General features: G+C 36.3%; 1 protein-coding gene across 4 annotated transcripts in view; it reads right to left on the bottom strand.

Moving 5' to 3' along the window:
* Positions 1 to 19,633, bottom strand: part of LOC106053688 (acetylcholine receptor subunit alpha-like 1) — a 96,223-nt gene that overhangs the window by 30,288 nt on the left and 46,302 nt on the right. For 2 of the 4 annotated variants that reach the window (XM_056014305.1, XM_056014320.1), the window contains exons 3-4: positions 16,961 to 17,070; positions 6,367 to 6,504 (exon numbers count right to left, since the gene is read on the bottom strand). In XM_056014305.1, coding sequence (XP_055870280.1) covers positions 6,367 to 6,504; positions 16,961 to 17,070 — 248 coding nt within the window. Of the gene's footprint in view, positions 1 to 6,366; positions 6,505 to 14,620; positions 14,731 to 16,960; positions 17,071 to 19,633 lie in introns of all 4 variants that reach the window. The other 2 variants (XM_056014298.1, XM_056014310.1) reach the window with 1 other exon arrangement.

Here is a 19,633-nt window from a genome sequence, read left to right as displayed (position 1 = left end):
AAGATAGACTGTATGGAAATAAACAAGTAATATAAACAAAATACATTCCTACTTCATGTTTAAATAATATACTAAACTAAACAGACGCTTTTGAGAGATAAATAGGAAAAAAATTGGTCGGTATTTTGCGTTATTAGCGTGTCGCTCTATCTACTCAGCTACTCAATCATATTTTACTACATGCGAAATTTTACCTTAAAATGTTACCGAATCGAATTAGATCTCATCTGATTGGGCGAATGGGATATGCTTTGATTTAAATGTGCGAAAGTTTAGTTTCAAATAAATGATTCCTCTTCTGTCTTTTATTTTTTCATTCCATCATTCCACTTTTTGTGCAGTGTGTACTTTTGATTAACTTTCAAGCTTTGCCAAACTATTTTTTTTATTTTCTCAACAAAATGTAAGCTACGAGAGTAGGAACTCCAAAGAAGCAATCATAGAATTTGAAAAACAAGTCAAACGTGAATAATACGGCAATTCATAGACAACAAAAGTTAAACCACATTTCCGGAGTCTAGATCCGGATCCCGAAATAAAATAGCAATATTTTAGATTGGATAAAAAGAACTTAAAAACAATTTCTATTTCTACGAAACGCCTACGTGGTATTAAGGAGGGGTTCAGATAATTGATAGCAACGTTCACTCTTTAAACTGGCCCTGTTAGAAATATTACGAGTTTTCTAAGTCCAGACTTTTATAGTGTAATGCATTGCGCAGCTGAAAGTAAACAGGTAGGCAATGGTTCTCAAATCTCATAGGTTGTCCGTCTCTTAGGTTTGCTGATTTCATAGAGATGTCAAATCTTTCAAAGTTCTAAAATCTTATAGTATTTTGTTGTTTGTAAAATATTTAACAATTCAAATGGGGTTGTTCATTTCATACGGTTGTCAAATATCAAAGGTTTGACATATCCAGAGAGTTGTTAAATATAATTAATTTAGTGGATGTCACTAAGTTCTAAGCAGACAAGAGTGGTACACTTTTTCTTCAGTTTAATTTAGTCCTCAAATTTCTGACTTACAAAATAATGTATAACATGCAACACTCTGTTAAAATACTTTCACGAGAACTAGCAGTTTTTAATGCCATAATTAGATGACTCGAGAACTAAGTAGGATCTTCTGAAGAGTTTATTTATACTCTTTTGAGGTGCAACCTTTCGTAAGTATGATACTAATAACCTTGGATGTGATATGTAAGATATAAGTATACCAAAACTACGATGAACTGATAATGTAGTGGGAGATTTACAAGTTTGGACATGGAGGTGATAAGCTCTGAAGGGAAAGTTCAGTTGAAGCAGGTCAGGGCCCTCCATGGGCTGTAGCATCACTGGAATGGCTGGACGACTTAGGGAACTACCTTGTTATATACAAGGCAACTACTACTTGTAAGTAGGTCAGTAGGTCGTAGCTGTCTGACGATACCAAAGTAAAAGTTTTAAGTTCTGGTGGCTCAAGGGATTTAAATTGGAAATGTTTTAATTAGAGCCAATGAGAAGCTGACTTATAGAGTCAATGTGGAAGTTTCTGTAACTCAAGAGTTTTTTTTTTTAGCCTAGTACTATCAGAGTCTTTTTAAAACAAAAGGGAATAGAAAATTCCGGCAGTGCACGCTTTACTTGGGCTTTACCTTCCCATGACACAAGAGTTAGTGACAGTTGGGAAATCAGATTCCTCAACTAGAATTGAAGTAGCGTCAAGGCTCAAATAATATTAAAACGAGTATTCCTAGTATCCTGAGTATGTCTTATAGATATAAAGTGCAAGTCCGAAGTCAACATAAATAACTGCGTCCTGGACACATCTCATTCCACTTTGTGGAATTCATCAAAGCCAGTCAACGGACAAGAGTGAACTTAAAGCTGATGTCGTGCCAGGGACAAGAAGAGAAAGAACTAGCCGCTCGGGTTAAAAGTGTGGCCGTCAAAGAGTGACGTTTATTGCAGAGGCCGTATGCAGGACATGAAATATGGCGCCAGGTTAGCGGACCTAAATTTAGACCAGGCCAGCAACAATAAGGATGACCCATGCTCTCGAGGCGTTTTAGCTCATGGGACATGAAGTGTTAGTTCTTGACAGACGGCCACTCCCTTTACCACAGGGCAGAAGTTAAGTAGACAAGACTAAGCCATTCTGCAACTCTCAAGACCATGCAGCGGTTGAAAGAACATTTCAAACTTTATTGACTGCATTCAGGTGAAGATCCAGTGTTAAAAGAAGACACTCTCATGTAGATTCTCATCTTTTTTTTTACAGCAATGTATTCTTTTGGAGGGAGAAAATAATTCGCTTACTTTCGCAATTTAAAGTTTTAATATTTTCATCAAAGGAAGTCCTATATACATTTCTTTATTCCTAGCAGACGTCCACCATCCATCTTAAGTGTTTTATTCTATCCATCCAAGAGAACAAAGTATTCTAGTGTACAACACGGTGAAGACAAATTTGAAGGAACTGATTTGAAACAGCTAAAACAACTCACAAAGGGCAGGTAACAACAAGTAAACCATTGGTATTGATAAATTATAAGTAGATAAAATACTGTTTTAAACTGAAATTTAAATGTATCACTTTCAATAGCTTTCGGTCAATGATACACGGGTCAATGATACATCGGTCAATGATACAGGGGTCGATGTATAATGGACAATCATCGACTTCCAATTACTTTTTCACGAAATTCTACTTGTAGATCTATCGATACTTAAACAAAATATTCATCCTCTGTTGAGTTTCGTCATAGGGGTGCTGTGACAGTTCACCTAACCAAATCTCTCTCTACAGTTTTCCTGGTCAGCAGCTGTTCTTTAGTAGGAGATCAAAATGTTGAAAAAAAAAATCAACACTATCGTAAGCCTATTGAACGTACGTAAATAAAATGGCGTTGATAAGATTGTAAGAATTGGAATTTCGACGAAATCCGGCGTGGGTTTAAACCTAGATCTACTACTTCTACAACTGAACAAAAACAACAACATAGATCTACATTTTGTTTGCACGTTACGCGGAAGAATAAATAAAATCTTGTAATATGCCACTGTTTCATTACACACTTTTGGCGGAGTCCTATTTCCCGCCAAAAGAAAAAAAAATAGTGCGACAAGTCTTGGAGACATTAATCAAGTGTTTAGCCTGAGACTCCCAAATATCGAGGACAGATGAGAGATATTTGTCAGGAGGTGTCATGACTTCCCATAGACAGGCTCCACAAGCACGGAGGCGTCCACGAGAAGTGGAGGAAGGAAGAAGAGGAGTTTCAGGAGGTGAAATGAGCTGAGTGGTGAAAGAGAGTGGGTGTATCTTTTTTTTTTCTTTCCTCCTTTAAATTGTTTCTTTCACTCCATCATTCACATTTTGTGTCCTAATTGAGTATTTGTGTTTGCAGCTTGTTAGGCTATTTGAGATCGTGCCTGCGCGTGTGCGTGTGCCTGGCTGTGCGCGCGTGTGTTTGAATCTGGACACCAGTAAACACATTCGCTCAATATCATTGGCTTATTGTAATATTTTGAAGAGTTTCTTCCCTATTAGATTCTACACTGCTGGAAAGTGTACTCAAATTGTTAGGTTGTTTATTAAAAAAACATCGAGTATCGATACTTCCCTATTCTTTACACCGGATACACAGAAACAACTTGACATATATGGATTGGCCTCCATGTGTGAACATCTCCAATATATATGTATTATAATAAGTAGATGGAACCGAAGAAAGAAGGGAAGATAATAGAATCAGAAGTCACGGCTCAAAGTAAGAGGGATTGTATATCATGAGATCGCTGCCATCATTTCCTACACATTTCATGAATACAAATATATTTCTGAAATGATTTAGATCTTAGTCTTTTTATTGTCTTTAAAAAAAAGTTTTGTATTACATGACTACAAGTTTAGTTATTGAAAAAAAAAAGGTTTGTATTATTACACAAACCCAAGCGAGCCATGGGTGGATTGACAGGCTTCAACGTTTTCAGCAAGAATATTAGAAGCTAGGAACTAGAAGCTGCCAATAACCTCAACCCTGCATACCTCTTTTGAGATGTTAATGCTATCACTTACACACAATACACGAGGCCATGTTGTACCAAAAACATATACCGCCTGCGTGAAAATAACATTAATTATTTTTATGAAGACAAGAGTTTTAAGGCAATATCTGAGTGTACTACACATAGATGAGGGGTCCAATAGGCGCTTAGAAATTGGGCAAGAGTTTATAAGATAAGATAATTTTTATTGATCTTATCAAATGGAAATTCAGTTTGACTACAATTGACAACCTCAGGGCAACTAAAAAAAAAAAAAACAACAACTGTACAATAACAATATAGATGCAAATACTAACAACATTCACACACGAAAACACATAAACACTCATAACCAGCGCTTTATGAATTAGACTTCTATGTACTTCTCGATGATGACAGATGCTCTTGTAACACTCTGACCGAAAGTGGGATGAAGGAGTTTTAAAATCCTTCTGTTTCAGTCCTAATGGAAAGGATACGACCACTTCGTTCAGATCTTATGTAACAGTGGTTTAATGGGTGCAGGTTATCTTTAAGAATCGTGCGTGTTTTGGAAAGGCATCTTTCATGAAAAAACTTTTCAAGAGATGGTAGCTGTGTTCGAGTGATATACGATGCTTTTTTAATTAGTCTATTTAGTCTAAGTCTTTGTGCCAGTGAAGTATTACCATAACCATACCAGCAGGTGATGGCAAAGTTAATTAGACTGCTGATGGTTGCTGTATAAAAAAGTTTAATTATTGTTTTGTCGATGTTAATTTTCCTTAGCTTTCTAAGATAGAAAGCTAATTGGTGAATTTTTGGTGTAAATGTTTTGACAGTGTTCACTCCATTTCAGTTTGTTGTTGATAGTTGTACCTAGGTATTTATATATGGCAGCTATGTCTAAATTCTTAGCTAGTACAATGGAAATTAACTTTGTTTTTGTATGTAACTAGATACATCTGGAATACAATTTAAATGTTTAAGCCATGGTCTTGTTTGGATAGGTAAAGAAGGAGCGCCACATAATAACATAATAATGATGTTTGTTTGAGTGTGAAGTGTTGGACGTGTAAAGTGTGTTGGAAGTGTATTTGAAGTGACTTTTTAGTTGTATGTTTGATCTTTGAGACATCTCACGATTTTTATAATGAAGTCGTATCAGTTAATTCGCACATCTATATCACAGAATATGTCATTCATAAATTATGGTCCATTGGAAAAGGCAACTGATATTGTACAACAGTGATGACCTTACTCTGAACGAGCCTCCGATTGCGAAAAAGACAGATTGCATGATTGATGGATGCTGGTCAACGGGTCACGATGGTCCTATCAGGCCAGTGACAGAAATAAACACGCTCAAATTTCTATGATAAACTTACAACATTGAAGTGTCGGCGAACATTTTTTTTCCACAATGAAATAAAATTTATTGATCCTTTTAGCTACCAAAGTAGACTATTGACATGGACCCCCCCCCCCAATCTTCTCTTTCAGAAGTATTCAAACCCTCCTCTCTCCCATTTAGGACTCACTTCCTGGTCGGGACGCGTCTAGATCGTTTCAGTTCCCGGTTATTAATGTGGTCAGCTCATCGGGACACTTTTCCAACTGTCCACTAAACGTGACTAACCATTCCGACCACGCCACGCCCCTACCCTGTAGATATGTTTACACTTTTGCTATTGAGCGCGTCTCCTTCTCCTACATCCCCCCCTCCCAAACCTACCGCCACTCCACTCCCCCCCCCCCACCCCGTTGATCAACGATGTCAAGAATCGAATGAAAGACCATTTGGTCGGCTAGAGGTGGCAAAAAGAAAGATGGATTAAAGAAAAGAAATAGAAAGTGAAAAAAAAAAGAAGAGGAGATGGGGTAAATGGGAGGAGGGGGTAAGTCTGGTCCACCGCATCTTGACCAAGTACTTCATTAAGTCCATCCCGCTTGGACGAGTAGATAAAGCGAACTTTGCATTTCCGTTTTTTATTTTATTTTATTCAATTCACGGAAACGAATTCAGAGTCGGCCCTGCCCCCCTCCCCCCACCCCAGTCAGGAGTCTGAGACTTAATACTTCCCCAGCAATGGAGGACTGGCCCTGTTCATTTGTTCCGTAAACATAGCTCGCGTCACGTGATGCTGTGATAGAAAGTCACGTGACTCTGTGACGCAACATGAAAGCTGCGTATGTAGGAAAAGGAAGCATTAAACAAAGTCCAAATATTTCCACACTTTGTACAATTGATCTTTATGAGACTGTTAACCGAGTGTCGGCACTTCGAACTCACTGTGTGTGAGCGTGTGTTTGTGTGCGTCTTTTTTGCAAACAAATACCTGCATAGTTACCTACTTTTGTTCATCGAAAGGGAAGTACTCCACGTTTATCATGCAGGAGCTCTTGTAGATGGCTGGCGGCTCCCAGACCACGTGACCGTTGGCGTAGACAGTGGCCTTGGTCATAAGGGTCACTTCGTATTTACCATCTGCGCTGTAATAAAACACTTTGTGTTTACCATGCTCAACAAAATAGTCATAGTACAAAGGTCACAATACAGTCATATTGATCTAAGTATTACAAGTCTAAGGATATCATTCGCTTATACGTATTGTTTTTAGATATAGCAATTGTACAATATAGTTAAATTCAGAATATAAGAATATCAATATATTGTATACAATTAATATTATTTATATTGATGTTGGGATTTGGGTAAAAAAAAACGCTTGATTTGAAACATTATTTAGGTAAGTAAAAATATTAGAATTTAAAAAATAGATGACATATTAAGAAAAGTTATGAAGCTACTTTTAAATAAACTTCCTACTACCAAATGTTAACCCTAAAAAAGTGTGATAAGTTAGACACTACGTAACACAATGTTTAAATGTACAGCATAGAGTGAAGACGACAGTGGGACAAAACAGAACAATAATGTTTGTGACAATGACAATCTTTGACATTTGAAACAATATTCAATATTTAAGTTGACATCAATCTTGTGACATATTCATGACAACAGAATTAATACAAAATGGAAGAATGTGTCATGCTTAAACTTATACAACGTCAAATGTAATGACGATAGTAACAAATTAATAAAAAAAAAACATACGACATTAGGCCTAATATTACAGTCAAGAAATGGATATATATATTTTTAAGTCTCTTTAACTCCTGTTTGTGACATCTATTTTGCTAAAGAATATTTTTTCTTTCTAGTAATTACTATCAGCAAACTAACACTCAAACAATCAAGCATTTAGTGTGCTTAGGGCTGTGGATAGGGCTGTGGATAGGGCTGTGGATAGGTGTGGATAGGGCTGTGGATAGGGCTGTGGATAGGGCTGTGGATAGGTGTGGATAGGGCTGTGGATAGGTGTGGATAGGGCTGTGGATAGGGCTGTGGATAGGGCTGTGGATAGGGCTGTGGATAGGTGTGGATAGGGCTGTGGATAGGTGTGGATAGGGCTGTGGATAGGTGTGGATAGGGCTGTGGATAGGTGTGGATAGGGCTGTGGATAGGGCTGTGGATAGGGCTGTGGATAGGGGTGTGGATAGGGCTGTGGATAGGTGTGGATAGGGCTGTGGATAGGGCTGTGGATAGGGCTGCTTTTATTTTATTTTATTTTTCAACAAAATTCAACCCCCATGCGCTCTGTTGTGGAAATGTATTCAGAGATCTAGTGGTGTTATTTGAGTCTTGGACACATGGTAGATACAAGTAGACAACTAGATCTGAGTACTTGAAGAGAAGTTGGAGAGAGAAACCCGACGTTATAGAGAAAAGAATTAAACGAGAAGCTGCATGTCTTCAGTCTGGACCTTCTATTGGGTTAAAATTTGCGCGCTTGGTTCTTGATAAATACACTTTGAATAGAACTAACCGCTGAATTTAAATATGCGAAAGAGACTTGTTTAGTGTAAAATGAAATGACGTACTTAAAGGTATTTGAATTGGGCAACGAGGTAGTTTGAAGAAAAGTTTTTTCCTAGTTCAATAGATTCTAACTTTTAGTCTTCAATTACATTTGGACCTCTCGCTTTGCTGTTTTATAAGTAGCTACTTTCATGTTGTAATTAATACAGTATGAATAGCAGCACTTGAGGAATAATCTTTCAGAGGGAAAACTCTTTGCTTTAAGCAGGACACACTGTTGGATCTACAAGATTAAGCAAATAGCATGTCAGATGTTACATTGTGAAATGTATACAACTTCTGTCTAAACAGTTCTTACTGATTAAACAAATACAAAACCAAGTATCAAACCTTAACATGGACCAAAACTCACACACACTTAAAAGATCTACAATTAAAATATTTTAATATTTTTTTTTGAAGAACTGAGATTTAAAAAAAATAAAATCCATGGTTTGAAGGTCACGTCTGCTCTTGCTGCTTGATCATCTCCCAGTTCATGAGAAGCAGACGTGAGACTGTGAGCCAATAGGAACTCGGCAACCAGCTGAACTTTCAATTAGTTCAAAGATATTTATTAAGCGGGAATTTGACTTGGCCTGCGGCATGCCAGAGGGATGTCAGACTAAATTAAGTCGCCTGCCCCACAGCAAACTACATTCCTCGGCCTCACAGAAGTAAAGAAAAGAAAAAAATAAATGAATAACTTTATCTGTTTTTTATTGACAAACATACGACTGTCAGTTTTTAATGTTCAAAGTTTAATTTATTAGTTCAGAGAGAAAGAGAGAGAGAGAGAGAGAAAGAGAGAGAGAGATAGAGAGAGAAAGTGAGAGAGAGAGCGAGAGAGAGAGAGAGTGAGATAGGCGGGTTTAAAATTTAATTTTGTATGTAAGCAAAACGATTTAAACTGAAAATAATTCCAACATCACTATTTAATAATATTGCATTTTCTTTGTTAATTTAAATAATTGAATTATTAAAGACTTATTAAAGTAATTTCTTGGAAAAATAGTTTAATAAAAATATGCAAGAAAATATTATATTTAAAAAGTCTTTTATTTTAATTAAAGGAAACAAAATGCACCTAAATCAATAGTTTAAATACATTTTAAGAATCAAAGAAAACAATATTGAACCAGGAATTAGCTCTGCTGAATTGAAACTTCTGCCTTATAAAGGTTAAATCAACCGGAACAATTTTCTAAACACCACGACATGCCAGATTTGAAAAGAACATATCAAATAGTTATGAAGAAGATATTTGGCAAAACGAAAATAGTACCAGATTTTTCCGAATCTTATCAATTTACTTTAAGAATTAAAACAAAAATTGGGGGAAAAAAAAGAGGGCGAAAAACAAATTTACATCATTAGAATATTCTGTATGATTAACAGAACTCATTACAATAAATAGCTTCATTAATAACAGCCCCAGGACATGCAGCCATGCAAACTATGCTGGACCAGATCGATACCATGCAAACTATGGTGGGCCAGATCGATACAGGAAGACATGTACGTATTAAAATAAAAGGCCCACCCTTGGGTTGTAAGATAACTGTAGGCAACTAATTAGCATTGCCCTCGCTCACTGGGTCCTCATTGAAGGAGACAGCGCCCTGCGAGCTCCTTGCGGGGCAATCGATGCAGCGCAGCTGTTCCCCCAGACACACTTACATAATTGGTCTTCCTGCGCCCTGATGAATGGACGCGCATTAAGCTGTCCATCTTCCTATCGGGGATGCTATCATTACTTAGTGTTGTTCTCCTGCTATTGAAAATGTCCCAATTTCGTACTAATTGTAATGATAGACTAATACGTGCCATAGAGATTGCCATGGTCTTTGCGTTCTCATTAATACATTGATTGGTGCAGTCCTAGCCTAGTGCTGATCGAATGATGCCTTCCTTCTTACAACTAGGATACATTTAGATCTAGACTTAGAAGACAATTGGCAAACTTTGCCTGAACATTAATTTATTAAACGTTTGAATCAATAAAGCCTTACATTCAAGAAGGCAATTGTCATTTCAAAACCGATGCGAGATCTAGACCTAGATTTAGTCTCTAACCAAATTTACATTTATTTATTTTTACTTTGAAAAATTATAACTGTAAAACTAGATTTTTCTTTTCTCAGCGATATAAATCAACAGTTAAATTTCTAGGAAAATCGTTAGAGCCATTTTTGAGATCAGCTGTCCGCCCACCCTCCATGAAGGAGTGACTTGAATAGAAGTATTGTAAAAAGGACATCACTATTGGATGCGAAAAGCTGGCAAGTGTCTGTAGTTTTAAATATCTTGCAGCTATTGAATCAGATGTAGGAACCAGACCTGAACTACTGTCCAGAACTGCACATTCCACACCAGCACTTGCAAAACTCAAAACTATCTGGAAAGACATTGTTTTTGAAGGATCCTTAAGATCACCTATACAGATGGCATCACAAACGTAGAGATAAGAGACAGGATCACAAAGTCTTCAATGAACTTCCTTCAGGGAGCAGTACCAGGTTTATAAGCAGGTAGGTTGCATTGAAAGACTTCTCTTATAGGTGTACAAGCAGGTGGTTTGCAACAAAATACTTCTCTTAGAGGTTTACAAGCAGGCAGGTTGCATCCAAAGACTTCTCTTATAGGTGTACAAGCAGGTAGTTTGCAACAAAATACTTCTCTTAGAGGTTTACAAGCAGGTAGGTTGCATCCAAAGACTTCTCTTATAGGTGTACAAGCAGGTAGTTTGCAACAAAATACTTCTCTTAGAGGTTTACAAGCAGGTAGGTTGCATCCAAAGACTTCTCTTATAGGTGTACAAGCAGGTAGTTTGCAACAAAATACTTCTCTTAGAGGTTTACAAGCAGGCAGGTTGCATCCAAAGACTTCTCTTATAGGTGTACAAGCAGGTAGTTTGCATAGAAAGACTTCTCTTAGAGGTTTACAAGCAGGCAGGTTGCATCCAAAGACTTCTCTTATAGGTGTACAAGCAGGTAGTTTGCATAGAAAGACTTCTCTTTTAGGTTTACATTATTGTTCTAATCATTCATGATTTGATATTTTGTTAAATCATTATAGGGTTGTACAAAACATAGAGGTCGCCCATTTCTCCACAGAGCGTTGAAGAAGCTTTTAAACCAAAGAACCAATATTGTGAGAGCAGTGCCCCCTAGTTAGACGCTGTATAAGGTTAAAATAAATTCGTTAATTAATTATTGATTTTTTGCTGTTTCATTGCAGTCGCAAAATGACTCAGTTTGTGTAAAATAAAATGTATTTTAGAAATTATATAAGAAATTCTACACTCTGCGTTAAAGCAACTTGTCAAAATTGTGACATTTTTTAGCAGTGTTCACTACCGAAAGTTGTTTCGATCATAACAACTGGAAAAATAGATTTCTTGTGAATCCTCAACTTTACATTGATAGTACCTACTGATTGTATATTTAAATATCTCATCGGAGTAATTCGTTCATTTAAAATAAGGAAATTGATAATACTTCGGACTACAATACGCAAGAAGATTTCACTGAGTAATAGATTCTTCAAGTTCATGACTTTACCAATAAGAAAACCAGCCCGGGTGTGCGATGCATCTCTTCCAATGATTCCACACTAGTCTAAGGCGAATACAAGTCTTGTTGAGGATTGTTGATAGGTCTAAACAGATAGACCAGCAGTACTAGACGAGGGTTTGGCTGCACACGAGGCCTTTTTTTTCTTTGACTTTCTTTGTAAAGTATACTTGAGAACTATATTCAGTGCTTTTTTTTTTTGGCCAAAAAATCGGTGCCGGTACTTAGTGATAGATTGCCTAGCTTTTCACTACTAATAAATTAATAATAAACGTTAAAATACAAGAAAAGTAATAATTGTTTCCCCACATTTAAAAAAATGTACCGGTACGCCGTACCGGCGCGTACCGGGACAAAAAAGCACCGACTATACTAGAAAGCTAACATTGATATGACTATACTAGAAAGCTATTCATTAAATTACTTTTCTAGAAAGCTATTTTTTACTTGACTGTACTAGAAATCTAGTATTTATTTAAATGTACTACAAACTAATATCTATATGACTATACTGGAAAGCTAGTGTTTATTTAACTAGACTAGAAAGCTAGTGTTTATTTAACTAGACTAGAAAGCTAGTGTTTATTTAACTAGACTAGAAAGCTAGTGTTTATTTAACTAGACTAGAAAGCTAGTGTTTATTTAGCTAGACTAGAAAGCTAGTGTTTATTTAACTAGACTAGAAAGCTAGTGTTTATTTAGCTAGACTAGAAAGCTAGTGTTTATTTAATTAGACTAGAAAGCTAGTGTTTATTGAACTAGACTAGAAAGCTAGTGTTTATTTAGCTAGACTAGAAAGCTAGTGTTTATTTAACTAGACTAGAAAGCTAGTGTTTATTTAACTAGACTAGAAAGCTAGTGTTTATTTAACTAGACTAGAAAGCTAGTGTTTATTTAACTAGACTAGAAAGCTAGTGTTTATTTAACTAGACTAGAAAGCTAGTGTTTATTTAACTAGACTAGAAAGCTAGTGTTTATTTAACTAGACTAGAAAGCTAGTGTTTATTTAACTAGACTAGAAAGCTAGTGTTTATTTAACTAGACTAGAAAGCTAGTGTTTATTTAACTAGACTAGAAAGCTAGTGTTTATTTAACTAGACTAGAAAGCTAGTGTTTATTTATCTAGACTAGAAAGCTAGTGTTTATTTAACTAGACTAGAAAGCTAGTGTTTATTTAGCTAGACTTGAAAGCTAGTGTTTATTTAACTAGACTAGAAAGCTAGTGTTTATTTAACTAGACTAGAAAGCTAGTGTTTATTTAACTAGACTAGAAAGCTAGTGTTTATTTAACTAGACTAGAAAGCTAGTGTTTATTGAACTAGACTAGAAAGCTAGTGTTTATTTAACTAGACTAGAAAGCTAGTGTTTATTGAACTAGACTAGACAGTGTTTGACTGACTACGAAAATGCCCTGTTATTTATGTGACCACGCATGCGACGGCTTGAAAATATGAAGCAATTAGTTCTCAGCTATTTAGTGTATGAAATGTTAATTATAGAAGTGTTTAGGTTCAATTAGCGGATATTTTGGGACACAGTAAATGTCACGAGGAAATTAGTCGAAGTACTTTGTTAGATTAAAGAAATTTTTTAAAATTTGGTAATTTGCATTTCGCTTTGGGAGGTCTTCTGAAATGTTAATATCACAACTCTTTCTTATTTAAAATGTTAATTTACAATGTGCATGTTATTGGTGTAGCAAGCATGTAGCAAGCATGTAGAGGTCCACAGAAGGAGGAGTTATAGCTGACATGTAGAGGTCTTCAAGGGAGAAGCTTTAGCTGGCCTGTAAGGGTCTACAGGGGAAGGGGCGTAGCTGGCACAACTTTAAAAGATGAGGGAAAGGTCGGTGTATGTGAATGCACGGAAATGTGGAACAGCACGTCATAATTGGATGCTCCCTAAATAATCAGATAGCAAAGCACTATCAAACATATCAACTGTATTACATAGAGGCTTAGGACTAGACAGAGAATCCTGAACAACTCAGATTTGTTGTTCCCAAATATTAAAAACTTGATCTGAATAATACAAACAGAAAACAAACAACATCTAACACAAACATGCAATGGCTAGTTTAAAGCCAACATCGAACACACTATTAGCACAACATTTATTAAACTAATGTTATGAATAGAAAGATATTGGGTAATTTTTGTTATCAGAATTTAGCCTATCAGTTTGATAAGTAGCACAGTTATAAGTCGTTTGTTACAATTATAAAATAAAAACAACATTAAATGAAATTTTAGGAATACAAAAAATGTCAGGATACAATTGATTCTTTTGATTTTATTCATAATACATAATACATGTCAATTTTAATTTGTAAAAAAAAATATTGGAAAGAAAAGAGACTATTACACAAATATTTGACAAAAATATCTATAAAAACATGAACATGAAATATAGTGTCAAAGAACAAAGAACATAAAGTAATGCAAGAGTATTAGACAGATACAAAAGAATATATATATATATATAGCGAGAGAGAAAGAGAAAAAGAGAGAGAGAGAGAGAGAGAGAAATAGAGAGAGCGACATCTGGAAATCAAAACACCTTGTCTGAAGGCTGTCAATACATTGAAATCATTCACACAATTTTTTTTTAGAAGCCAGAAGCTGCGTCACATATAACTTACATAATAATCTATGTGAGTACAGTTTAGTTATGAGCCTATGAAATAATTTTCACACGTCATAACGCCAGCACACACACACCATCACACAAAGCTACGCACAGCTAAACACACCCTCACATAACTACGCTCAACCACAAGCAAATACAGCCAGCACACACACACCCTCACATAACTACGCTCAACCACAAGCACATACAGCCAGCACATACAGTCAGACGGTTATACCTTAAAAATCTCTAATTCACGATATCTATAGAACTATTCCGCCTAAATATTTCTTTGTCCTCAAAATACACAAGTGTTATTAAAATTAAAAGTAGATAATTTAGCAACATGAACAAAAACATGGCTGCCACCGTAGAGCCTCATTAAATTAATGTACTGGCATGATACTACTTCTATGGATGAGCAGCAGCAGATATGTCTAGTCCCCCCACCTGGTTAGTAAATGGGTCAGAACGACTTACTCACTTGTTGAACAGGACGATGTCCGGGATCCAAATTTTCTCCGACGGGACGAGGAACTCGTCAATCCCTCCGTACTCCGAGGCCTGCCACCTTAGGTTGACATCTTCCCATTCCTTGATGTAGAGAAATAGGCCTTGGTTAGCTTTGGACAAGGAGAGAAACAAGGGGAGACTAATGCAATTTAGCGGCCCTTTGATGGCCGTAAAGTAAATAACCACAAGAAGAGGATTGTCCCCCTTTTTGGGAAACGTAGTAGGCTACAGGCTTCAAGCTTTGCCGTACATTCTGTAATTGTCCAGAGGTGACGAGGACAGAAAGATGAATTGTTTTATTGTAATCCTTATATTGTCAAAGCTTTGTGCGTGCATTTCTATTACAAACATAGACTAAATAGCACAGCATTTGAATGCATAGCGAGAAGAATCAGGGCCGGCCTTAGGCAGTGGCGAATTAGGCAGCCGCCTAGGGCCTCCGATTGATGCGGGCCTCGCAGAATATTTTTTTTTTGTAACAATTGACAAACTTGGAATAATTCTTCAACATAGCAGAGATCTATGTCTGTATGTCAACTAGCCTAGCTCTAAGTCTCTACTTTGACTAAGAATGTTATACTTGTTAGACTACCTATGGTACATCACACTTGTTTCTTTATTTTAGTGAAAATGTCGAGGGACTTGAAAGTTTCGTTGAGGGCTTATGTCATCTGTGTGAATATGTTAAAGAAGCTAGTTATACAATGAATTATTGGCTTAGATTTAGATATATGTAGGTTTTTAAAGAAAGTGCATAATTTTATTATTTCGGTGTTGTTGTTTTTTTTAAATTTATTTTTGCTTCATTTGGAGCCACCAAATTCACTTTGCCTAGGGCCTCCCCTTATTTAATATGCACGAAGTTTTAATAATCAAGTATTTTTATTTTAATTGTATGACTAAGTGTTGTCTTTCTAAATATGTATTTCCATTATTATAGGAAAACTTTTTCGATTTAGTCAGTTAGATTTAGTTATTTGCATATATAAAAATATAAAGTTTATCGATTTTAGAATTGATGTTCTATAATGTACCTTCGTTAAGAAGACGCTAAGGAATGAGATTCAAACTCGGGACCATCCCAAACCACAAGACCTGACATATTGTATTACTGCACTCCCTTCGATTTAAAAAAAAATATTTTTTTTTTTACCTTTTTTAAAAGAGGAAGGGGAGAAGGAGGTGAGATTATGCGCTTGCGTGGTTGGAGTAAGAATAAAAACTGTAGGCAAGAGTTATTGTTCTTCCGGCTGGCATATTTGTTGAGTCAAGGCGTGTCAGAGGAAAGAGGCAGCGATTGAAGATATTAACTAGCAAGACATCATGAGAGAGAGAGAGAGAGTGAGAGAGAGAGAGACAGAGAGAGACAGAGAGAGAGAGAGAGAGAGAGACATGCACATAAAAACAATGAGAGAGAGACTACGTTTATCACATGCAATAAATAGAAAACACCATCGATTCTGTAGATAGAAAAAAAAAAACAGGGCATGTACCATGGAATATTTATGCACTTACATTTTCCCCCCTTTGTTTTCATCTCACATATAAGGAATAGACTTGGACAACCAAATGTTATTTACACGATGAACAGACTATTGGTTATACACTGCAAGGAGAACTTGCTCCTTTCTATACAAACCAAAATTTAGTTCCCTTTTTTATTCCATTTTATGAATTTTTATTAACTAAAAATATATATTATAACTGGAATACATCAAAGTCTATTTCTTGTTTTAGACTTAACAAAATGTTGACCATTGGTTAAAGTTCATGTTGATTCTTTGACCCAAAGTGTTTGCGACCTGCCTGATGTTGATCTACAGAACTGATGGAGCGTAGTGTGCAATGACCAAACACGGACACCAGACATAGTGGAGTGGACACTGAACATTCAGATACTCGGTGCTGACACAAAAAGAAATCTAGAGACTGTGTGTAGGTACAACACAATGTGCAGTGCCTCCGAGCCCACCGGATGGAAGGAGCGAAACTCAGTTTTTAAGAGGCTTCATGGGAAGGTCGGAGCTGCGACTATCACATTCTTGGAGAGGAGAGAGCAGCTCCTAAGCATTCAGATGGCAAGGAAGATCACAAAAGTAGAGGATCTGTCTCCGCATCCATCAGAAATAAAAGAGAGCTACTCTGTCCACCAAGCGATGTGGCCAAAAAAGTGGTCAATTTTCCAGAAACTTCGCTGACCGACCATCTAATGAAGTCCTATAGAACTGCAAAAAAAGTTTTCTCAGAAAGAACAGTCCGGCTCCAAAGTCCATCAGATGGGTTGAGTGACACAAGTCAAGTAGCCACTTACTTATTGTACAAGATGATATCGGGTAGCCAGATGTTTTGTGACGGGACATACAGATGGTCCACTCCACCATATTCTGCTGTCCGCCAGGCCAGCTTATGGTCAGTCCATTCCTGTGTAAGTAAGGATGTTCATATGCTTAAAGCTAGACAGGGCTAATTAGACTTTTGATGCAACCCTTTTAAACGAAATAACTCGAAAGTCATGACTTTAAAAAAAGAAAATTTAAAAGGCTACAAAATTATAAAATTTAATTAGAGAAGATAAAACAGTACAAAGGAAATTGTTAATAAATAAACTAATTTAATTAAATAAGTGCAGTTAAAAAAAAAATTGAGAAATATTTTTTTTTTTTTTATAAATAAATTGACAAACAATGCGAAACAAAATTTACACAAATACATGAATGTCTATCAAAATCTGAAATTCCCTTTAAATATTAGCAGACAAATATACAAGGGCGATGAGTGATTGAAATGCTGAATTGTCAATCGCAATGTAAACTAGTATATTTATTCGGGTTAGTAGATTAGGACCGAGCTGAACATGGGGCGCTTTTGGTGTTTCTTCATCTTATCTTATATAATACAGACGTTACGTGATAACGATGCTGAAACACGCAAGTCTTGACGTACGACAAAATGGAAGAAGTATATCACCTGACCACGTGACCAGCAGACCTGGATAGCTCAATGGAAATTTGAATAAAATAGATACTTCAGTTACAAAACGAAATTAAAATCTGACTGTCATTGCTAAAACAGTCGATAAGTAAAAGGGAAACTGATACAACGAATTAGGAAGAAAAGAAGAAGTAAAAGGAGAGATTCTTTTCAAGATTTAAAATCAAAGTGTTTCCAATAGGCTGCCGAGTGAGATCCAATATTTGGTCAACTCATGTGCATGTGTGCAGGGCTGGGTTTTCATCAGTCTATTAATTTTTGTTTCATTTCAAAACTTCTGACTAGAAAAGATGAGACAAATGGAAAGAACAAGTTGTTTAATTTAAAAAAAGATATAGTTGGATTGTTAATGAGTGTCTATTGTGATAAGACTTAGTTAACTCTTTCTCTCCGTAATTATTTACCGCATTCTGGTGGAATCAACGCTGGTATCGTCAGTTAGGAGAGAAAGAGTTAAAAGAAGACAATGTCTGTAGCCGTGTTCTTGCAGTGACTCGACCCCCACACCGAGTCCAATAGACGCTGTCAGCAAGTACATGAGACAGCCAGTCAGACAAAGTTCCACTTCAAGTGTAAAACAAACTTCTAATCCACCATTTTGTATTCTAGTGTCAAGCCTATCACCTTTGGTTTAGTGATTTTGTGGCTTTAAATTAATGAACTCGACTCTTGAAAATTATTGACTCGTTCAACCAAATGAACATTTGAAGTAAACATTTGTATAGATTTAGTTCATTATTAATATGAACTTGAGAGAAGGCAAATTTGGGTGTACACTTATAAGATGGGTGTGGGGGTACATTTACTTCCGGATTTCGACATAAGATAAAAGTTTAATTAAAAAAAAAAGATTTTTACGAAAGACAATTTTAACTTTTAATATAACTTTAACGATTCAGAGTGTTTAACTCCCCAAAACATTTTTTTTAAATCCCTAGATAGTAAATACGTCATTGGGTAGAACTGTCTTGTGTATGCAATTTCTTTAGAGTTAGACCCCCAATGGCTACCTCTAGTTACACTCTCTAATGTGACTTGGAGTCTCTATGCCTCCTAATGGTACCTCAAAGGTACATTTTCTAATGTGACAGTCTCTAATTCTCTTAATGTTACCTCAAAGGTACACTTTCTAATGTGACAGTCTCTAATTCTCTTAATGCTACCTCAAAGGTACACTTTCTAATGTGTTTTGGAGTCTCTAAGCCTCTTACTGCTGCCTCAAGTTAAACTCTCTAATGTGTTTTAGAGTCTCTAAGCCTCTTACTGCTGCCTCAAGTTAAACTCTCTAATGTGTTTTAGAGTCTCTAAGCCTCTTACTGCTGCCTCAAGTTAAACTCTGTAATGTGTTTTAGAGTCTCTAAGCCTCTTACTGCTGCCTCAAGTTAAACTCTGTAATGTGTTTTAGAGTCTCTAAGCCTCTTACTGCTGCCTCAAGTTAAACTCTCTAATGTGTTTTAGAGTCTCTAAGCCTTTTACTGCTGCCTATGTTAAACTCTCTAATGTGTTTTAGAGTATCTAAGCCTTTTACAGCTTCCTACGTTAAACTCTCTAATGTGCTTTAGAGTCTCTAAGCCTATTACTGCCTCTTACTACTAACTCAAGTTAAGCTCTCTAATATGTTTTAGAGTCTCTAAGCCTATTACTGCTGCCTCAATTTAAACTCTAATGTGTTTTAGAATCTCATCTATAAGCCTCTTACTGCTGCCTCAAGTTAAACTCTCTAATGTGTTTTAGAGTCTCTAAGCCTCTGGAGCTTATTGAGAAAGAGCAGATCGTTAGAATACGAAAAGGAAGCCTCTTTCTGACATAGACGGTGCCTTCATGTATGTGCATTATGTGTTTCCGCTAAATGTTAAGCAGAGGGAATGTTCCCACTTAAAAGGAAAACCAAATGTTTAGTTATATGGTTTCGATATTCTTATCGAAAATGCTCCATAATACATTACATCAATTGAGTAACGGAGGCCGGGTGTGCCTGACACTCTATAGCAAG

Source organism: Biomphalaria glabrata, chromosome 1 (assembly GCF_947242115.1).
Source record: "Biomphalaria glabrata chromosome 1, xgBioGlab47.1, whole genome shotgun sequence".
Lineage (NCBI taxonomy): Eukaryota > Metazoa > Mollusca > Gastropoda > Planorbidae > Biomphalaria > Biomphalaria glabrata.
Note: the sequence above shows the minus strand (reverse complement) of the source record. Positions and strands in the feature narration are given on the sequence as shown.